Source organism: Lissotriton helveticus, chromosome 6, assembly GCF_964261635.1.
Source record: "Lissotriton helveticus chromosome 6, aLisHel1.1, whole genome shotgun sequence".
In the NCBI taxonomy this organism is placed as follows: Eukaryota; Metazoa; Chordata; class Amphibia; order Caudata; family Salamandridae; genus Lissotriton; species Lissotriton helveticus.
The window spans coordinates 1,790,137,099-1,790,153,537 of record NC_136067.1 but is presented as its reverse complement, the minus strand read 5'-3'; the positions used below and the strand labels follow the sequence as shown (position 1 = coordinate 1,790,153,537).

At 48.8% G+C, this 16,439-nt stretch overlaps 1 protein-coding gene across 1 annotated transcript in view; it reads right to left on the bottom strand.

The window, feature by feature from the left end:
• LRPPRC (leucine rich pentatricopeptide repeat containing) overlaps window positions 1–16,439 on the bottom strand; it is an 848,306-nt gene that overhangs the window by 218,916 nt on the left and 612,951 nt on the right. Inside the window, exons 28-30 of the mRNA XM_078649683.1 lie at window positions 10,258–10,400; window positions 10,018–10,129; window positions 8,209–8,335 (exon numbers count right to left, since the gene is read on the bottom strand). Coding sequence (XP_078505809.1) covers window positions 8,209–8,335; window positions 10,018–10,129; window positions 10,258–10,400 — 382 coding nt within the window. The remainder of the gene's footprint in view (window positions 1–8,208; window positions 8,336–10,017; window positions 10,130–10,257; window positions 10,401–16,439) is intronic.

Genomic DNA, 16,439 nt, shown 5'->3' with positions numbered 1-16,439 from the left:
CTAATGTGTGAAGTTCTCTCTCCGCAACAGAATCAAGCTGTCTGAAGAAGAATGAGTTCCCAATGGTTTGGTTAAGGGCAAAGGGCAATACCACTTTAGCTAGGAATGTAGGATTGGTTCTAAGGACAACCCTGTTCTTGTGGATCTGGATGAAGGACTCTTGTAGAGTGGGCTCCTGCAGTTTGTTAATGCGTCTAAGTGATTAATGGGCACTCTGAAAGTGACTTTCCAGGAGAGAAACTTGTTAAATTCGGTTCGTTAATAAGCAGAGAAGTCCAATTAGTAGAAGGGAGACTTCTTTATTCTTAATTCCTTCATAACATCAACCAAGAACAACAGCCTGGAACAGAGGTCTGGCCTAACTGCCAAGCCACGAATCCAGAACATAGAATCCCCCATCAACAATCTAAAATACCAAAGAGACAGACTAAGGAGATAGGCTGTCAACAATAAACCATAGAATATAACAAAACTGAAGAGGTCATGGAAGCATAGGTTCACATGAGACTGGTTAGGACTAGGGGGTATCACCCTTAAAACCCTGCATGAAAGCCTTAATAACTGGAATTGTGAGCATGTTCTGCAAGTAGGCTGTGATCAGAGCTTAGTGTAGGAATACATATGTAGGGAAGGCATGCTTTCTGCAAGTGCAAAAGGAAAGCAACAATATCCTGAACAGTAGGCTTTAGAAGGTTCAGGTCTTAACAAACCTTTTCAATTTTGCCATTGGGTAACTGTCACGGGGCCACCGCTGAGCTGGGACGGGGTGAGGAGTGTCTCCTTATCCAGCAGCAATAACAATAAATGTTTCGAACAAACCAGTGTCTCCAGTTGATACCTTAGTGGCCCCGTGGTGCGGTCTCACAGTACCATACCCACTTTGTGGGCCCTCATGCTTCTCTTAAGATGGACAAACATTCCAGAGGTAGCCGAATTCTATGACCGGTGCCACATCACCAGGCTGAGCTGTCCAAGATACGTATCCCTCACTCAACCATGTCTCTGTGTGAGAAAGTCGGGCCTGAATGGGACCTCTTGTGAGAGCTAGTGCACATCTCTAGGAGGATGGAGTACCAGGTCTGTCTGGCCCAGGTAGGGGTTATTAGAATGAGTGTTAGTGGTGTTTGCCGGAGTTTCCTGACCGCAAAGGGAAGCAGCAGGAGAGGTAGAAAGCCATAGGGAAATATCCTTGATCAACTCATCCATCGCTCACTGCCCAAGGACTGTGGGTGTGGCTAACTGGCCCTGAAGCTTGGGCATTTTATGTTTTCTGGGGTGGCAAACAGGTCTATCTGTGGAGTGCCCCAGCGTTGAAAGTGTGTGTGAAAGAATGGGGGTGGAGTACATACTACTGGACTTGTTGATGTGTCCTGCTGAGCAGGTCCGCAAAATCATCTGCTCCTGGGAGATAGCCCTCCATGAGGTGAATTTTGTGGGGGAAATGCCCAAAGCCAAATTCCTTGGGATAAGTAAGAGAACTGAGGGCATTATTTGCCACACTGCTTTTGAAGGCAGTGCATGACAGTAGTCATAGTGTATGTCTTGGTGATTACCATCTCGCTGTTGAGACGGCCTCATTCCTAGTACAATCATGCTGTTGCGATGTGCACCCCAGCCTGTGAAAAAGTTGCCTGTGGTAATGTTCAAATGTGGTCCCGGGTATGCACAAGGCCTGATTTGCAGCAAGTTGTTATAGTTCCACCACTGCAGAGAGCGATGCACATTGGCCTGTACCAATACTTGATCTTCCCAGTGACCCTCCACTTCAGACCATTAAGCTTGGAGGCACTCTTGAAGGGGACGCATGTGAAGCATTCATTGAGGAACCATGGTGATGCAGGAGCCCATCATTCCTAGCAGAAGCATGACAGTCTGTTACAGAGAGCAGAAGATTGGGTTTTAAAAGAGGAAGCAAATACCGAAAGGCTGTGACTCTCTGTTCATTGTGGTAAGTTTTCCCTGTAACTGTGCCCAATACTGCCCCAAGTTAGAGTTGGTTCTGAACAGTTTGCAAGTGCGACTTGGTAGCGTTTATGGTAAATCCCAGGCTGTGGAGCAGGGACACCACTGTTTGAAGTTGTGCTAGATGCTGCAGGTTGCTGCTGCTCTTTACCTGCCAATCGTTGAGTGAGGAAAATACGTTAATGCCCTCTCTTTTCAAATGTGCAGCCACCACTGCTAGGCACTTTGTAAATACTCTTGCAGGCAAGTACTTTGAGCTGGTAGTATTGCCCACTGACCACAAATGAAGGGTGGATAAGCATGTGCAAATACAAGTAGTTGAAATCGCCCAGTTGAAGAAGAGGGATGATATCCAATTGTCATGTGAAAATGTTCTTAAGCCCTTTAACTTTTATATTGAGCATGGGCCTCAGAGAGCCATCATTTTGGAAAAGAGCGCAGAAGCCGCTCTACAGGGGTACCGGTCACCCTCTCTATTACGCCTTTTGTAGGAGGGCCTGCACTTCCTGCGTTCTTTGCGGAGTGCGTGTTAGTTGGGTGGGATGAATGAAGGGATGTTTGTTTTTCCAGGCTAGAGCCATGTTGGACTACGGTTAGGACCCATTTCCCAGACGTGATATTCTCCCAGCAAGAGAGGAAGTACTGTACTCTTCTCCGCCCCCCCCACCCCGCCCACAGGTGAGATGTAATTGCAGGGGTGGCAAGTTAAGAAACACTTTGACGGTGGCAGTTCTTTTGCTGGAAGCCAACTTTATCCCTACCCCTGTTGTTCCCATCTCTTGGTTTGCATGTGTTAAGTCTGCTGCTGTCTTGGGTAGGAGTAGAATTGCTCAAGCAGGATCGTTTTTACACTCCCTCTGGGTTGCTCCTCATGAAAGGAGCCCCTATAAGGGGTGGTCTGAAGTGCTCCTATGGCTTTTGCCGTCAGCATCTATTCAACCTGGGGCCCGAAAATGTATTCTTTGTCAGACAGGAGATTGAGGATATGCTCCTGGTCCTTGGGCTTGAGCATGGAGACATAGATCCAGACATGGCATCCAAGTATGGCAATGGAAGTGATGGCACTGAGGCTGTGTCTTCGGCGTCTAATGTACAGCTGATAGTGGCACTGGAAATTGTACGGAAACCCTATCTCTTCCCCTTGCTTCCTGTACTGCTCTGGGAGGTGCTTAATGAGCTCTCTCATGCCACTGTGCCCTGTCATAGCATGACAGAAGCGCCATTCAACTGGTCATTTGCCAATGGGATGTGCTCTAACTGCCAGTCTCTTACCTGCAGCGTCTTTTTGCTCTCGTTTTCTGGAGGAGTAGGAGCATAAACAGTGGCCTGGGAAGAGGCGTGCTAGCGGGTGATGTGCACCACCAGCAAGTTAGCTAGAACCGGCCCCATTATGTATGCTGGGTCGTGGAGAGGGGTTTGAATTTCTTTTTTACTCTCAGGGTGACTACTCTTACCTTGAAAGACTACTTAAATTGTCTGGAGCAGATTTTAGAATGCACTTTAGTATGGGGAAGAATTGGACAGGATGCTCAGATCTGGGGAGTGTTTCTAGCAGAAAGTCACCCTCCTCCTGGGCGACACGCTTGTCAACCTTGTGAAGGTCTGGAGCCCTATGAATGACCTAATGGTAGGACGTGCTGTCTTCAGAGGTTGAGGGCCTGATTGGTTAATGTTCTAGATAAGGGTTGACTGGAGGATCAATGTTGTAGTCATCATAGGGATCATCAGTGGGGCCTTCACCGGACTGCAGGTCATTAGGGACAAATGGGCAAATATGGGCTACCAGTCTCTCAATATGGCAAGAGGAACCCCTCTGTTGACACCGGTTGAGGCAGTGAGGGACGTGTGCATGAGCCTGTAGGGAGAGGGGAAAGAAGATTTGTGGTGGAGTAGGACTGTGTGACAGAGGGAGAGGGCTGACGGTGTTCCAGCATTTCTCCATTATTGGCATTGGGAAGGAAGGACTGGAAGAAGGATTCCGCTCAAAAGCCAGTCTCATCTTTCGGGGAAGAGGTTCCAGAGTGTGTGGTGGATGCGGTTTTATCTTGATCTTGCCTGGGACTGAGTGAATAAAAAGGCATTATTATCTGGCGTTCACTTTCTGTTGGAGCCTCTCCAGTATCGGTGCTTCGATGTCCTGAACTCCAGAGGTCAACGAGGGTCTGGAGGTTGGCTAAGGCTCAAGTAAGGTGTTTGCTTTGACAGAGCCTTTTAAAGTCAAAGACGGAGCCCTTGGTGTTGGCTTTGGATGGGACGGAGGGTTTTCAATGCCATTGGTGTGTCTCAGGGCCAAAGGTTTCTGGATTTCAATGCTCTTGCCTTGAGGCTTGCTGCTCTGAAGCCTTTTACCGGTGCCAACCTAAGTGCGGAGGGGCCCATAGCTTATCTTTTCTAGGCATCTGTGCTTGAGACTCTGTCAGGAGCCACACACACTACTATGCTATACTTGGCTAACTACAATGTTAAACAGAAAGAACTAGAAGAACAAGTTAATGTTGGATGACCCTCTTTCTGCTAGATACTTATCAAATGGCAGATTACTCACATCTAGAATATTCCTCATGTGCCGGGTTGGATCCCATGTGCTGCTATGTTGTGCCATACATCTCCGCGTTTGCCTCATTCTGCCCATACAGTGAAAGACAGTGCCAGATTTAAGCACCACCCCTTGATCAATATAAAAGCTCAGGTTCTTTTGGGGTCCAGCCAATGAAGACTCTCCTTTTTTGAGAAGTGAGGTAGAGCAAAGACCGTTTGGAGGATGATGGATTTCCAAACATGAAAAGGAGCCATGGCTTTTGCCAAAAAGGGTGCCTTGTTCATTAACACCAGTTTGTCTGGGGAAAAAAGGTGAAGTAGTGAAGCCGCAATAAGAGGATCCTGGAGCTCACTCATGGGACAAGCCCAGGTGATTGCAACGAGTTAGATCGTTTTCAGAGTCAGAAGATGCAACAAGCAACTATGCACTGGCTTGAACTGGTTGCACAAGGGGAAGGACAGGTCCAAATTAAAAGCCTACTGTGGCATTTAAAACTGTGTGGGTGGGAACATGGGTATAAAGTCTTTAACAGCATCACTACAGGTAAGATAAATAAAGACAGTTGGTCAGGCAAATGCAAAAGGCCGAAAGTATAAAAAAAAGTAACTTTCATAGTTCACACTACAAGGCCTAGCTGGGGCAAAGACAAAACATGCAATTAAACATCCAACAGTTTGCCTTTTAAGGGGTCATTATTGTGTGTTTCACAACAGGCCACAAATTAGTCCCAGCCTCCGGTCTAAATTAACTTTGTAAGGGGATGCCTGGCCGCAGAATGACATTCACAACCTCCGGAAGTAGACTAAACGTAGTCAACTGTAACACTCAATCTCTACACATGGTAGTGTAGATTGCGCAGGTTCAGGTGAAAAACTCTGCCCTGCTACTGCAAGAGAAGCTCCTCTGAAATCGGTAGTCTGATCAGAGAACTAATGCTCATAGACAACAATTACAGGCACCACACTTGTGGCCCAATTTGGAGCCACTAGGATGGAGATGACGTGGGTCCAGTCTTTCCTGACCAACTTTCGAACTCTGCACAGAAGAGGCAGAAAGGTTGATAGTAGTTCCATGCTCCACCATGGCATGAATACATGTCCTAGAGAGAACATTCTTGGGCACTCTAACACAGAGATGTTTTGACATTGCAGGTTTGACTGTGGTGTAAAGATCTAACCAGAGTTCTCCCCATTTTTTAGAGGTGTGGTGTGTGTGTGTGTGTGGGGGGGGTATGAGTAGAGGGGAGTGTTATATAGCACAAACTCTACCCGAAGGTATCAAAGCGTTTTACATGAGCACCACATGCGTTACAGACATACACAATCATTATGTTAGGCACAGGGAGATTAAGTGATTTGCCTAGAATCACAGGATATTTAGCCTCCCTGCCGAGACTTGAATGCTGTTCCCCAGCTTCTAGGTTGACCCCTCCAGCCAGTAGGCCACATCCTTTGCTGGAAGCAGCCGCACACCACCTGAGGGTGTAGCTGCCGTATGTGAGCCACTAGGCATTGCTGGCTACATTTGTCTACCCTGACACGCAAAGATCCTACCACATGGTTCACGACCAGGAAAATGACCTGACGATTCAGTTAGAACCAGAGGCACATGGTCTCCTGGCATATAGCCCAGAACCTTGCCTTGCCTTGCCTTGCTTACTGCAATACCATATGGCAATGGCGTTGTTTGGGTGGACATGAGCAAGCCTCCTCTTGGAGGGCAGGAAGGCTTTCACCACCAAGCAAATGGTCTGCAAATCTAGCGATCTTATGTGGAGGCAGGTCTCCGCTGGAGTCCTCTGATCTCCATCTCTCCCAGATGACCTCCTCAACCCAGCTGTGGCACATCAGTCATCACTGTTCGCTCTGGGTGGAGTAAGGAGATGGGTCTGTAGCAGGTCCAAGTGCAGTTAAACTGCCACCACTGTATATCTTTTGCAGTCTTCTCTGACACCTGAATGAAATCGACGGGTTCCCTTGGTTTTGGGCCCATTTCAAATCCCACTACAGAGCCTGCAAGTACTATCTGGCATTGGACGAAGAGCAAGAACACGAAGTCAGTAGGCCAAGAAGTCACAATCCTTACTGAGACCCAAGACGAGGCCAATATATTGGCATCATAGTCCAAATATTCCGGAGGGAAGGCCTGAAAGTGCAATGTATCCAGGATGACTCCAATTAAAGGGAGACTCTAGAAAGGAGTCAGGTGTGACTTTGGCACGTGAACCCCAGTGATGTAAGAAGGTTCATCATCATCTAGGGGTGGTTCACGACTGGCTAGGGTGAGCTCACCATCATTAGTCAGATGTCAAGATAGAGGAAGTTCCCTACCTCTGAAGGTAGGTAGCGACCATTACTATCATCATGGGGAACACCTGAGGTGCATTAATGAGGTAAAAAGGGAGCATGGCTAACTGAAATCGTTTGTGGCTCACCTTGAATTGCAGGTAGAGCCTGTGGGCCTGCATAACAGGGATATGGAAATAGGAATCCTGCAGGTCCAACACAACCACCAAGTCTCCTGGATCCAAGGCATATAGTACATAGGCCAGCAGGAGCATCTTGAATTTCTCCTTCCGCAGGAGGAAACTGAGAGGTTGAAGATCTAACATAGGAAGAAGGCCTCTGTTCTTTTTCAGCACAACAATATAATAGGAGTCACACTTAGTTCAGGTCTGAGGTCAGGGACCTCTCTATGGCTCCGTTCTGTAAAATAACCTGAACGTCTTGCAGCACCATGAACATGTGGTACTCCGACAGACGTTCTGATGTTGGTGGAAGATGCAGCAAGATGAAAAGGAATGGCAGGGCATAGCCCTGTTGAACCTCCTGCAGGACCCACCTATTGGGTGTTATGGCTTGCCACCTGTGAATAAAATGAGTGACATTGCCCTCCAATGGGGCAGTTGTGTTCCACTAAGGGCAAACTAAAGTAGCTTGGAGGCTGCTGAGTGGGGGCTCAGTGGTTTGCTCTCCCTGCAGTCCTGGGCATTGTCTGCTGGATCCTCTAACCTGAGCCCAAAAGGACTATGGTGTTGTACCTTGACGCTAACTGCAAGTGAGACCCTCAGCAATGGTTTGAAAGTGGTAAAATTGTTGGGGACACGGACTTGGAGGTGTGGACAGACAGAGAGCACCCCGTTGCTGTACTCCCTTTGAATCCCTGAAGGCAAGAGCATTTATGATGGCTATTCTCCTAATAAACATCTCAATGGTAAGTATAACCTTTTTTGCATGGCTGCTTTCAACAAGGTCCAGAAGGCTTTGAATGTTTGCAGCACTATAAAAATTAATATGAAAATAACATTTTGATGGTTTGCTATGAACCCCGTAGAAAAAATTTAAACATGCTTACACTCGTTTTGATGACGACATTTTCAACCCAGATCTTGTGTTATGCGAACACATTAAGTGTGCATAAGCAAATAGCTTTAGACTAGCTTTAGAAATCGTAAGTGTAGAGGCATGGAAATTAAAATCTTGGATGAGGGCAACCGAAAAACATTGTCTCCATATGAAATCAATTTGCACCTTTGGTCAAATAGGAAGAATTGGTCAGCCGAGCGCAGGCTTCTGGCAAGAGTATAACAAAAACATTTAGAGGTCTGAAAGTCTGTTTCTGATGAATTGCATCGTATATGCATTACAAAGTTATGTGACAAATGTTAGGAATAAAAAATGCTCATTAAAAAATCCAACAAAACATACCGCTCTTTCACTTTCATGGCTTCTTCTAAATAACCCTCTGAGAGCAATGCTCTTATCAGGCTAGAATAGACGGATACATTAAATACAATTCCACTCCTTTCTGCTTGTAGCAAAATGCCATAAGCTTCTGAAACAAAAAAAAATAAGAATACATTGAGTATGATGATGTGGAAAACAAAACATTTGAATTCCAAAACATTCTGCATCTTTCATCTTTAACACTATGTATCCTCTTTAAACATACTCTGTTATAGGACCCTCATTAAAAGCTACATATCATTACTCTTTCGGGGGTACACATTGAATTATTTACCAGTTACGTATTTCCCATCGAGAGACTCCGCTCCACATTTTGGTGCAGTGGCATTCTTACTGAACATCTCAGGTTACCTACAGCACGCAATATGGCATCACACAAGATTTAAAGCAAAAACCTGCTTTTCAAATAACACCACAACAGTTTTGCCATTTTTAACTAATACAATGATCAGTATTACCCAATGAAGTAAATAAACGAAACATCGTCCAGCTCCTCACCCACTTTACTTTTCTGGGTGTGTACATATAACTAAAGGTAATGGCATTTTTAAGTGCTAAATATCCGACCAGTTCACTCCAAACAAGGCGAACTGATACTGTGGAGAGGCATGCATGTTCCCTAAACTGGCATGCTGAATGAACAAGGCTTAAGGCCGACTTTAAGAATGCAGAGTACTCTGTTCAGCTGGGCTTAACTTCAACAGGCTGAACTGAAAGGCAAAAGCCTGCTAACCAGTTGTACATTAATCATAGACTTAATTACAAGTAGTGCTGGGCAATGGGTTTGAGGTGCTGAATCCTGATCTGTTCAATCCAAAAGCACGTGTTTAAGCATTGTGGTGGTCGATTAACACCGTGGGGATCAACACCAATTTTAATGAGTTTTTTTTTTACGTTGTCTGTATGTATTCTACAGCAGAAAAATAGCAACGACTAGCTAGAGTAATTAAACAAGTGCAGGAAATACAATCATCAAGAGCAGTCAAACACAGCATGTAACACATATGGGCTTGTATTTCAAGTTGCCAAAAATTAAGCTTGAACGTCTCACAAAATTGTGGCTCGATAAGACAGTCAAGTGGGTGAACAATAGAATCATCAGCCATGTCAAATGAACAGCAAGTCTTTTTCTCACGGTTACTGAAGTAGCTGTGTCAGCCCCACTATCTCATTGGCAAGGACATCCCCTCTAATCTTGAGACCTTCGGCAGACACATTTGTAAGATAAGCATACTTCTGGATCTCCCCATCTGAGGGTAGACGACTAGAGATCTTCTTGCTTTAGGAAAATCATTTTCTCACCACTTAGGTAGACAATATATCAGTTCGGGTTGTCAATAGAGCCATTCACCCTGCCGTTTTAGACAATGAGAGACCAATGTTTTTTCTATCAAGCAAACGCCATGTTCACATCAATCAACATTAGTGTGTCTCTAGAGTCGTCGATGCAAGTCAAAACCAACCTAAGAGTGCAGTTGCCAACATGCCACAGTGATATCCATGTTGGGACTCGTATGCAACCTCAAACTTCTTCTGTCAGTTTTGAGGCACCAGGACAGAAATTGAACCTTCTACAAACTCATCAGCTACTGCTCTACAGCTTAAACTTGCGGATTTATGAGTAAGAGCTCCCCAGCCGGAAACATGTCTCTATGGTCTTCTGCTAAATATTCAAAAGGGGCACTCAACAAATACAAATAAAAAGTAATAGAAGTCAGTGCATATATTATAATTATGCCCTCTGATTCGGTCAGCATCACAGGACATTACCTTTCCCATTATTATTTTTGCAGAGAGCAAATATCTTCTTTTGATACAGTGCATCTGTCGAAGATGTTGAGGAGTAATCATTTTTTGGTGCTACAGCTTCTTCATACCAATTCTTAAAAAATAAAGAACATTATATCAAATAAGGAAATGTTATCTTTTGTATCAAAGATGCTGAAAATCGCATGTTTGATATATATTGACATAAAATGAAGGCAAACTCGAAGTAAAATATTTAATTACCTCTGGAACGTCAAATGGAACTTCCTGACCATTTCTCTTGAAGAGATCGGCTAATACCTTTAAAGTTCTCTCTCGTGGTATAATGTTTTCTTCTTGCATTTTAGTCCATATGGCATCTGCTTTTTGCCACTCATTATTTTCTTCTAAAATAAAAGATCAGCAAACGCTTGAGAAATGGTCCACTTAGTGTTAATCATATGCCATGTAAACATCGAGAAACAACTGATGAAGCAAGACACAAAAGTCATACACCATAGACTAAGTAATAGAGTAACAATTTACTTAACTTTGGTACAAATATTTTTGGCGGATACTATATGTTCCTGAACATGGAAGAAATCATGCTGGAATCAAAATCTAAAGATACTTAACAAGTGCTAAAAAGGCATAGGGAATGTGCAACTAGGCGTCTATCATACTTACAGTGAAAAGTGCTAAAGCATGTGCAGGGATATTTAGTACCTATTGAAAGTAAACTTTCCGGCTATTCCAGAAGGGTATGCCATATATAGACATAATAGACCACTTAAGCGAGGGGATGACATTGCCAGAATTCATAGAGCTGATCCCTCGGTCTGTTGTCATCCGGTACTGACATCACTTTGTGAGGCAGTCTCTTCTGTACTGAAGTCATTAAAGCTCATACTTTTAAAGGTCTACTTCTGTATCTCCCGTCCGGTCCTAGAGAATCCTTTGCACAGGAAATTGGAAGTCTCCTTTTAGCCAATAACTACACAGTCCTTGGAGACTTTCACTTCCATTAGAGTCACAGACAGTGCTACAGCTGCCCCTTTACAAACCACGTCAGGCCTAGACCTTGAACAAGTTGTAGAAGGTCCAACACACCAGACCAGACATTACAATGACGGTATTTGTTTACCGAAAATACCGCTTTAGTCAATATAACTACTCTTCTCTTAAGGTGGACAGATCATGGTGCAGTCCTATTTAATCTAAATTACAATCAATTAGATCACAGTGCCATAGTGCTTCCTCTTACAATGACCACACAAGCTAGGCACAAAATCCACAGGACCCTTTTATTCGAAAGTCAGAGGCTTGGGTACTATCGTGGTCAGAGGACAAAGACACAGCTGTTTCAGATTATACACAACGGCTGGAAGAAACTGCTAATTTACGGGCACTGGTCAGAGTGTCAAAGTCTAAGAGATGCAATCCCTTAGCTCGCTGGTTCTCAGAGGACCTTAGACCAAAACAACAAGTTACTTACCTTCTGTAAGGCTATATCTGTAAGAAACATTAGTTAGATTCCTTACCTTAGAATAACCCCCAGGCGTCAGCCTGGATCCAGAAAATTTTGCGTAGCAGTACCCATGTGCGTCGGTAGGCGTCTGCGGCTCCGCGTCCGTCGTCGGGATGACGTCGGAGTACTTAGACGCCGCCCTCGCGCGCTGACGTCAGTTCTTATACACAGCTTTTCTGCGCCAGAAACGCAGAGCCATGATTAAAACCGACACTGGTCCCATGAAACTAGGGCCCTGAAAGGGATGACCATAACCCTAGATCTCGGTTCGCAGAACGGGGAGGATGGGTGGGGCGGTAAGGAATCTAACTAACTAATGTTTCTTACATATATATTTACCGAAAGTAAGTTAGTTAGATTCCTTACCTTAGAATAGATACCCCAGCAATACCAACCCCGGTCTTGAGTCTGCGAACCAAGATCACACCAGAAAGTCCCGGAGAACGGATCGGCCAAAGAAGCCAACTCTCAGGACTTGGCTGTCCAGGCAGTAGTGTCTTGCGAACGTGTGCAGCGAGGCCCACGTAGCTGCCTGACAGATGTCCTGCAAGGGGACTCCCCGACCCAGGGCAGTAGTAGCTGCCGTGGCCAGAGTGGAATGGGCCCTCAGCCCAACAGGAGGCTCCTTCCTCGCCAAAGAGTAGCAAATCTTGATGCAGAAGACGACCCACTGAGAGATGGTTCGTTTGTGCACCGCCCGTCCCTTCTTAGCGCCCACGTAACCAACAAAGAGTTGGCCATCCACCCGGAATTTGCGTGTGCTATTCAGATAATATGAGAGCGCACATTTTGGGTCCAGACGGTGGAGCCTCTCTTCCTCTTTCGTGGGATGCAGAGGCGGAAAGAAAGAGGGCAAGGTGATGGACTGCCCGATGTGGAAGGTAACTACCTTGGGCAGGAAAGAGGGTCACATCCACCACACAACTTTGTCCGGATGGGCAGAAAGGAACGGAGGTTGTGAAGAAAGGGCCTGGAGCTCACTCACTCTCCTGGCAGATGCGATGGCAACCAGGAATGCAGTCTTAAGAGTGAGAAGACGAAGAGGACAGTTATGAAGTGGCTCAAAAGGAGTGCACATCAGATAAGTTAGAACAAGGTTCAAGTCCCACTGTGGCATCACGAAAGGAACAGGAGGAAACATATGAGTGAAGCCCTTCAAGAACCTATTTACAACGGGGGACTTGAACAAAGAGGGCTGATCAGGTAGCCGTAAGAAGGCGGAAATGGCAGAGAGGTAGCCCTTAAGTGTGCCCAGAGCAGAGCCCTGCTGGGCAAGAGAAAGAAGGAAGAGGAGAACCTCAGAAAAGGGGGGCAGAGAGAGGATGCACAGCCTTTGCTGTGCACCATGCCACAAATTTATTGCACCTGCAGGCGTATACCGATTTTGTGGAGGGACGCCTGGCTGTCATAATTACATCGCAGACTTCAGGAGGCAAGTCAAATGGCCTCAACTGTTGCCGCTCAATCTCCACGCATGGAGGTGGAGACTGGACAGGTTCGGGTGGAGGACCGTCCCCTCCTGCTGCGACAGAAGGGCCTCCTGAAGAGGCAGACGAATTGGGGGATCGACTGACATGCTGAGTAGCTCGGGATACAAGTATCTTCGTGCTCAGTCTGGAGCCACAAGGATGACTTGGGCATGGTCGCGCCTGATCTTCTTCAGCATTCTGGGCAGAAGTGGTATAGGCGGAAAGGCGTACAACAGACCGCAACTCCACTCGTGACAAAAAGCGTCTCCGAGCGAGTGCCGCATTGGAAATTCCAACGCGCAGAACTGATGACATTGCACGTTCTCTTCTGTGGCGTATAGATCTAACCAAGGCTCTCCCCACTGCTGAAAGAGACCTTGTGCCATGTCAGAGTTCAGACGCCATTCATGATCCATCATGCACCGACGGCTGAGTTCGTCCGCCCTGGCGTTCAAGGAACCTGCCAGGTGTTGAACCACCAGGGTCACGCCCTGATGTTCCAGCCAATGGCAGAGGCGCAGAGCCTCCTGGCATAGGGTCCACGACCCCACCCCGCCCTGTTTGTTGGCGTACCACATGGCGGTGGTGTTGTCCGTGAACACCTGCACTACACTCCCCCGGACAGAGGGGAGGAATGCTTTCAGCGCAAGCCGGATCGCCCGCAGCTCCAGAAGGTTGATGTGGAGCTGGGACTCCGCCGGAGACCAGAGGCCTCTGATCTCGGCCTCTCCCATGTGGCCCCCCCAGCCCAGGAGGGATGCATCAGTCACAACTACGTGCTCCGGTTGGGGTAGGGAGAGGGATCTGCCGCTGCCCCAATCGCGGTCCGTGAGCCACCACTGCAACTGTCTCGCAATGCCCGCCGAGATCCAGACATGGTCGGACAGGTTGCCCTGATGCTGGGCCCATTGAAACTTCAGGTCCCACTGCAGAGCCCGCATCCGCTACCTGGCGTGATGCACCGGAAGGATGCAGGAGGCCATCAGCCCCAGAAGCCGCAGCGTCAACCTGACCGAGACCCGGGATAAAGGCTGAAAGATCGGAATCAGAGCCTGAATATCCCGAACCCGCTGTTCGGGAGTATAAACCCGAAACTGCGCCAAATCCAGAACCGCTCCGATGAAGAGGAGCCTTTGAGAGGGACACAGGTGCGACTTCGGCACATTGATGGAAAACCCCAGCAAGTGCAGGAGGTCAGCCGTAGTCTGAAGGTGGCTGACGACTGTCTGGGTCGAGCCCGCCTTCAACAACCAGTCATCGAGGTAGGGGAAGACTGACACCCCTAACCTGCGCAGATGAGCTGCGAACACCGCCATCACTTTCGTGAACACCCGTGGGGCGTTGGTAAGGCCAAAGGGGAGCATGGTGAACTGGAAGTGCTCGTGGCCTACCATGAACCGCAGGTAACGCTGGTGGGCTGGCAGGACGGGGTTGTGGAAATACGTGTCCTGCAAGTCCAACGCTACCATCCAGTCTCCGGGGTCCAGGGCAGCTAAGACCCGAGCCAGAGTCAGCATCTTGAACTTCTCCTTCCGGAGGAAGCCGTTGACGTCCGTAGGTCCAAGATAGGGCGTAGGCCCCCTTTGCCCTTCTTGGGAACCAGAAAGTAGTGGGAATAGCAACCACACCCTACTTCTGGCCCAGGAACGCGCTTGATGGCCCCCTTGGCCAAAAGGGCCGACACATCCTCTTGCAGAAGTTGCAAGTGATCCCCCGACACGCAGTGGTACTGCGGTGGCATGGCTGGAGGGGTCGCCTCGAAGGGGAGGGAGTAGCCCCTTCGGACAATTTGCAGCACCAACCTGTCCGAAGTGATGGTACTCCAGTGAAGGAGGTGATGGTGGACCCTGCCCCCCACTGGCATTAAGTGGGCCTGAAAGCTCAGACTAGGAGAGCTTTGAGGCGGATTCTGCGGGGGTGGATGTGGGCTGGCCTTGCCGTTGTCCCCTGGCACCGCCACGGCGGTTACCACGTCCGCCACCCCACTGTATGTTAGACTGTGGCCCGTGGCTGGCAGGACGTGAAGGGGCGCCCCTTCCTTGGCCACGAAATGAGCGAAAGGCAGACTGCTGCTGATGCTGGCCCGAGAGGCCCATGGAGCTGGCCGTAGCCCTGGAGTTCTTGAAGCGTTCAATTGCGTGATCTGCCTTGCCACCAAAGAGGTGGCTGCCATCAAACGGCCTGTCCATGAGGGTGTTCTGGACATCGGCCGAGAAGTTGGCGGACCTCAGCCAGGCGTGGCGGCGAACCACCACCGTCGTTGACATCGCCCTGCCCAGCGAGTCCGTGGTATCCAGCCCACATCGTATAGAATACCGAGCTGCGTCTCGTCCCTCCGCAAGGGCGTGAGCGAGCTTTGCCCCGGCCTCCTCTGGACACTCTGGCAGCACGGCCTTAACCATATCCCATAGAGAGTGGGTATAACGGCCCAAAAGGCAAGCGGTGTTGACTGACCGCAATCCACAACTGAGGGATGAGAACAGTTTCTTACCAAACTGTTCTCATCCCGATCTGGGGGTGCAGTCGGGAATGCGGATTGGGAAGTAGAGGCCTGGATAAACAGGCTTTCGGGGGTTGGGTGGGTGGACAGGAAGCTAGGGTCGCCCGGAGCTGGCGCCTGGCGACGTTCTTATCTACAGGGGGGCCTGTAGCGGGCCTGGACCAGGTGCCCAACAGGACGTCCATGAGAGCCTCGTTAAATGGCAGTAGAGGCTCCGGAGCACCAGTCTGCGGTTTAAGGACCTCAGTGAGGATGTTAGACCTCACAGTAGCGACGGGGAGCATAAACGCCAAGGCCATGGCTGCCTGCGTCAGCACCACACTATAAGCAGCCCCCTCCTCCGTAGCCACGGTAGGAGGGGAGACAAAGCCAGTGTCAGGGGAGGCATCAAGACCACTGGCCTCGCCTAGCTTCTCTGTCCAATCCTGGAAGGACTGACACTCACGTGTCAGAGGGTCCTCAGAACCCTCCCAATCCCCTTCGTCCTCCATCTCCTCAAAGTCAGGGTCAAAGGATGGAGCCGGATCAAAGAAGAAATGCTCTTCAGCCAGCGTCGAATGCGGTGTCGGTCGACGCCGGTCCGGCGCCGGACCGAGAGAGGGAGCCGGTGGGTTCGTGAGGTCGACTAGCGGCGACCCGGATCCAGAACCAGATCCAGCGGGAGCCTGCGGCGTCGGGACCGAAGTCGCCGACGGCGCCGAAGCACCCGAGGGCGACGGGGCCAGAGCGCCTGGCCCGCCTGGACTCCCAGCAGGGCCGCGGGGCCGGGAGGCACTGCGGGACCAGACGGAGGAGAGAGGGACATTATGGCCATGAGGAAGGCCTCGATCTCCTCCGGCGTCGCATTCAGCCCGGGGACCGGCGGGTATGGAGCTGGCCGCGGCGCCTGCCGCGGAGCCGGTGTCGCCCGAAGCACGGGCCGCGCCACGAGAGCGTCGGGGGGGAGTCA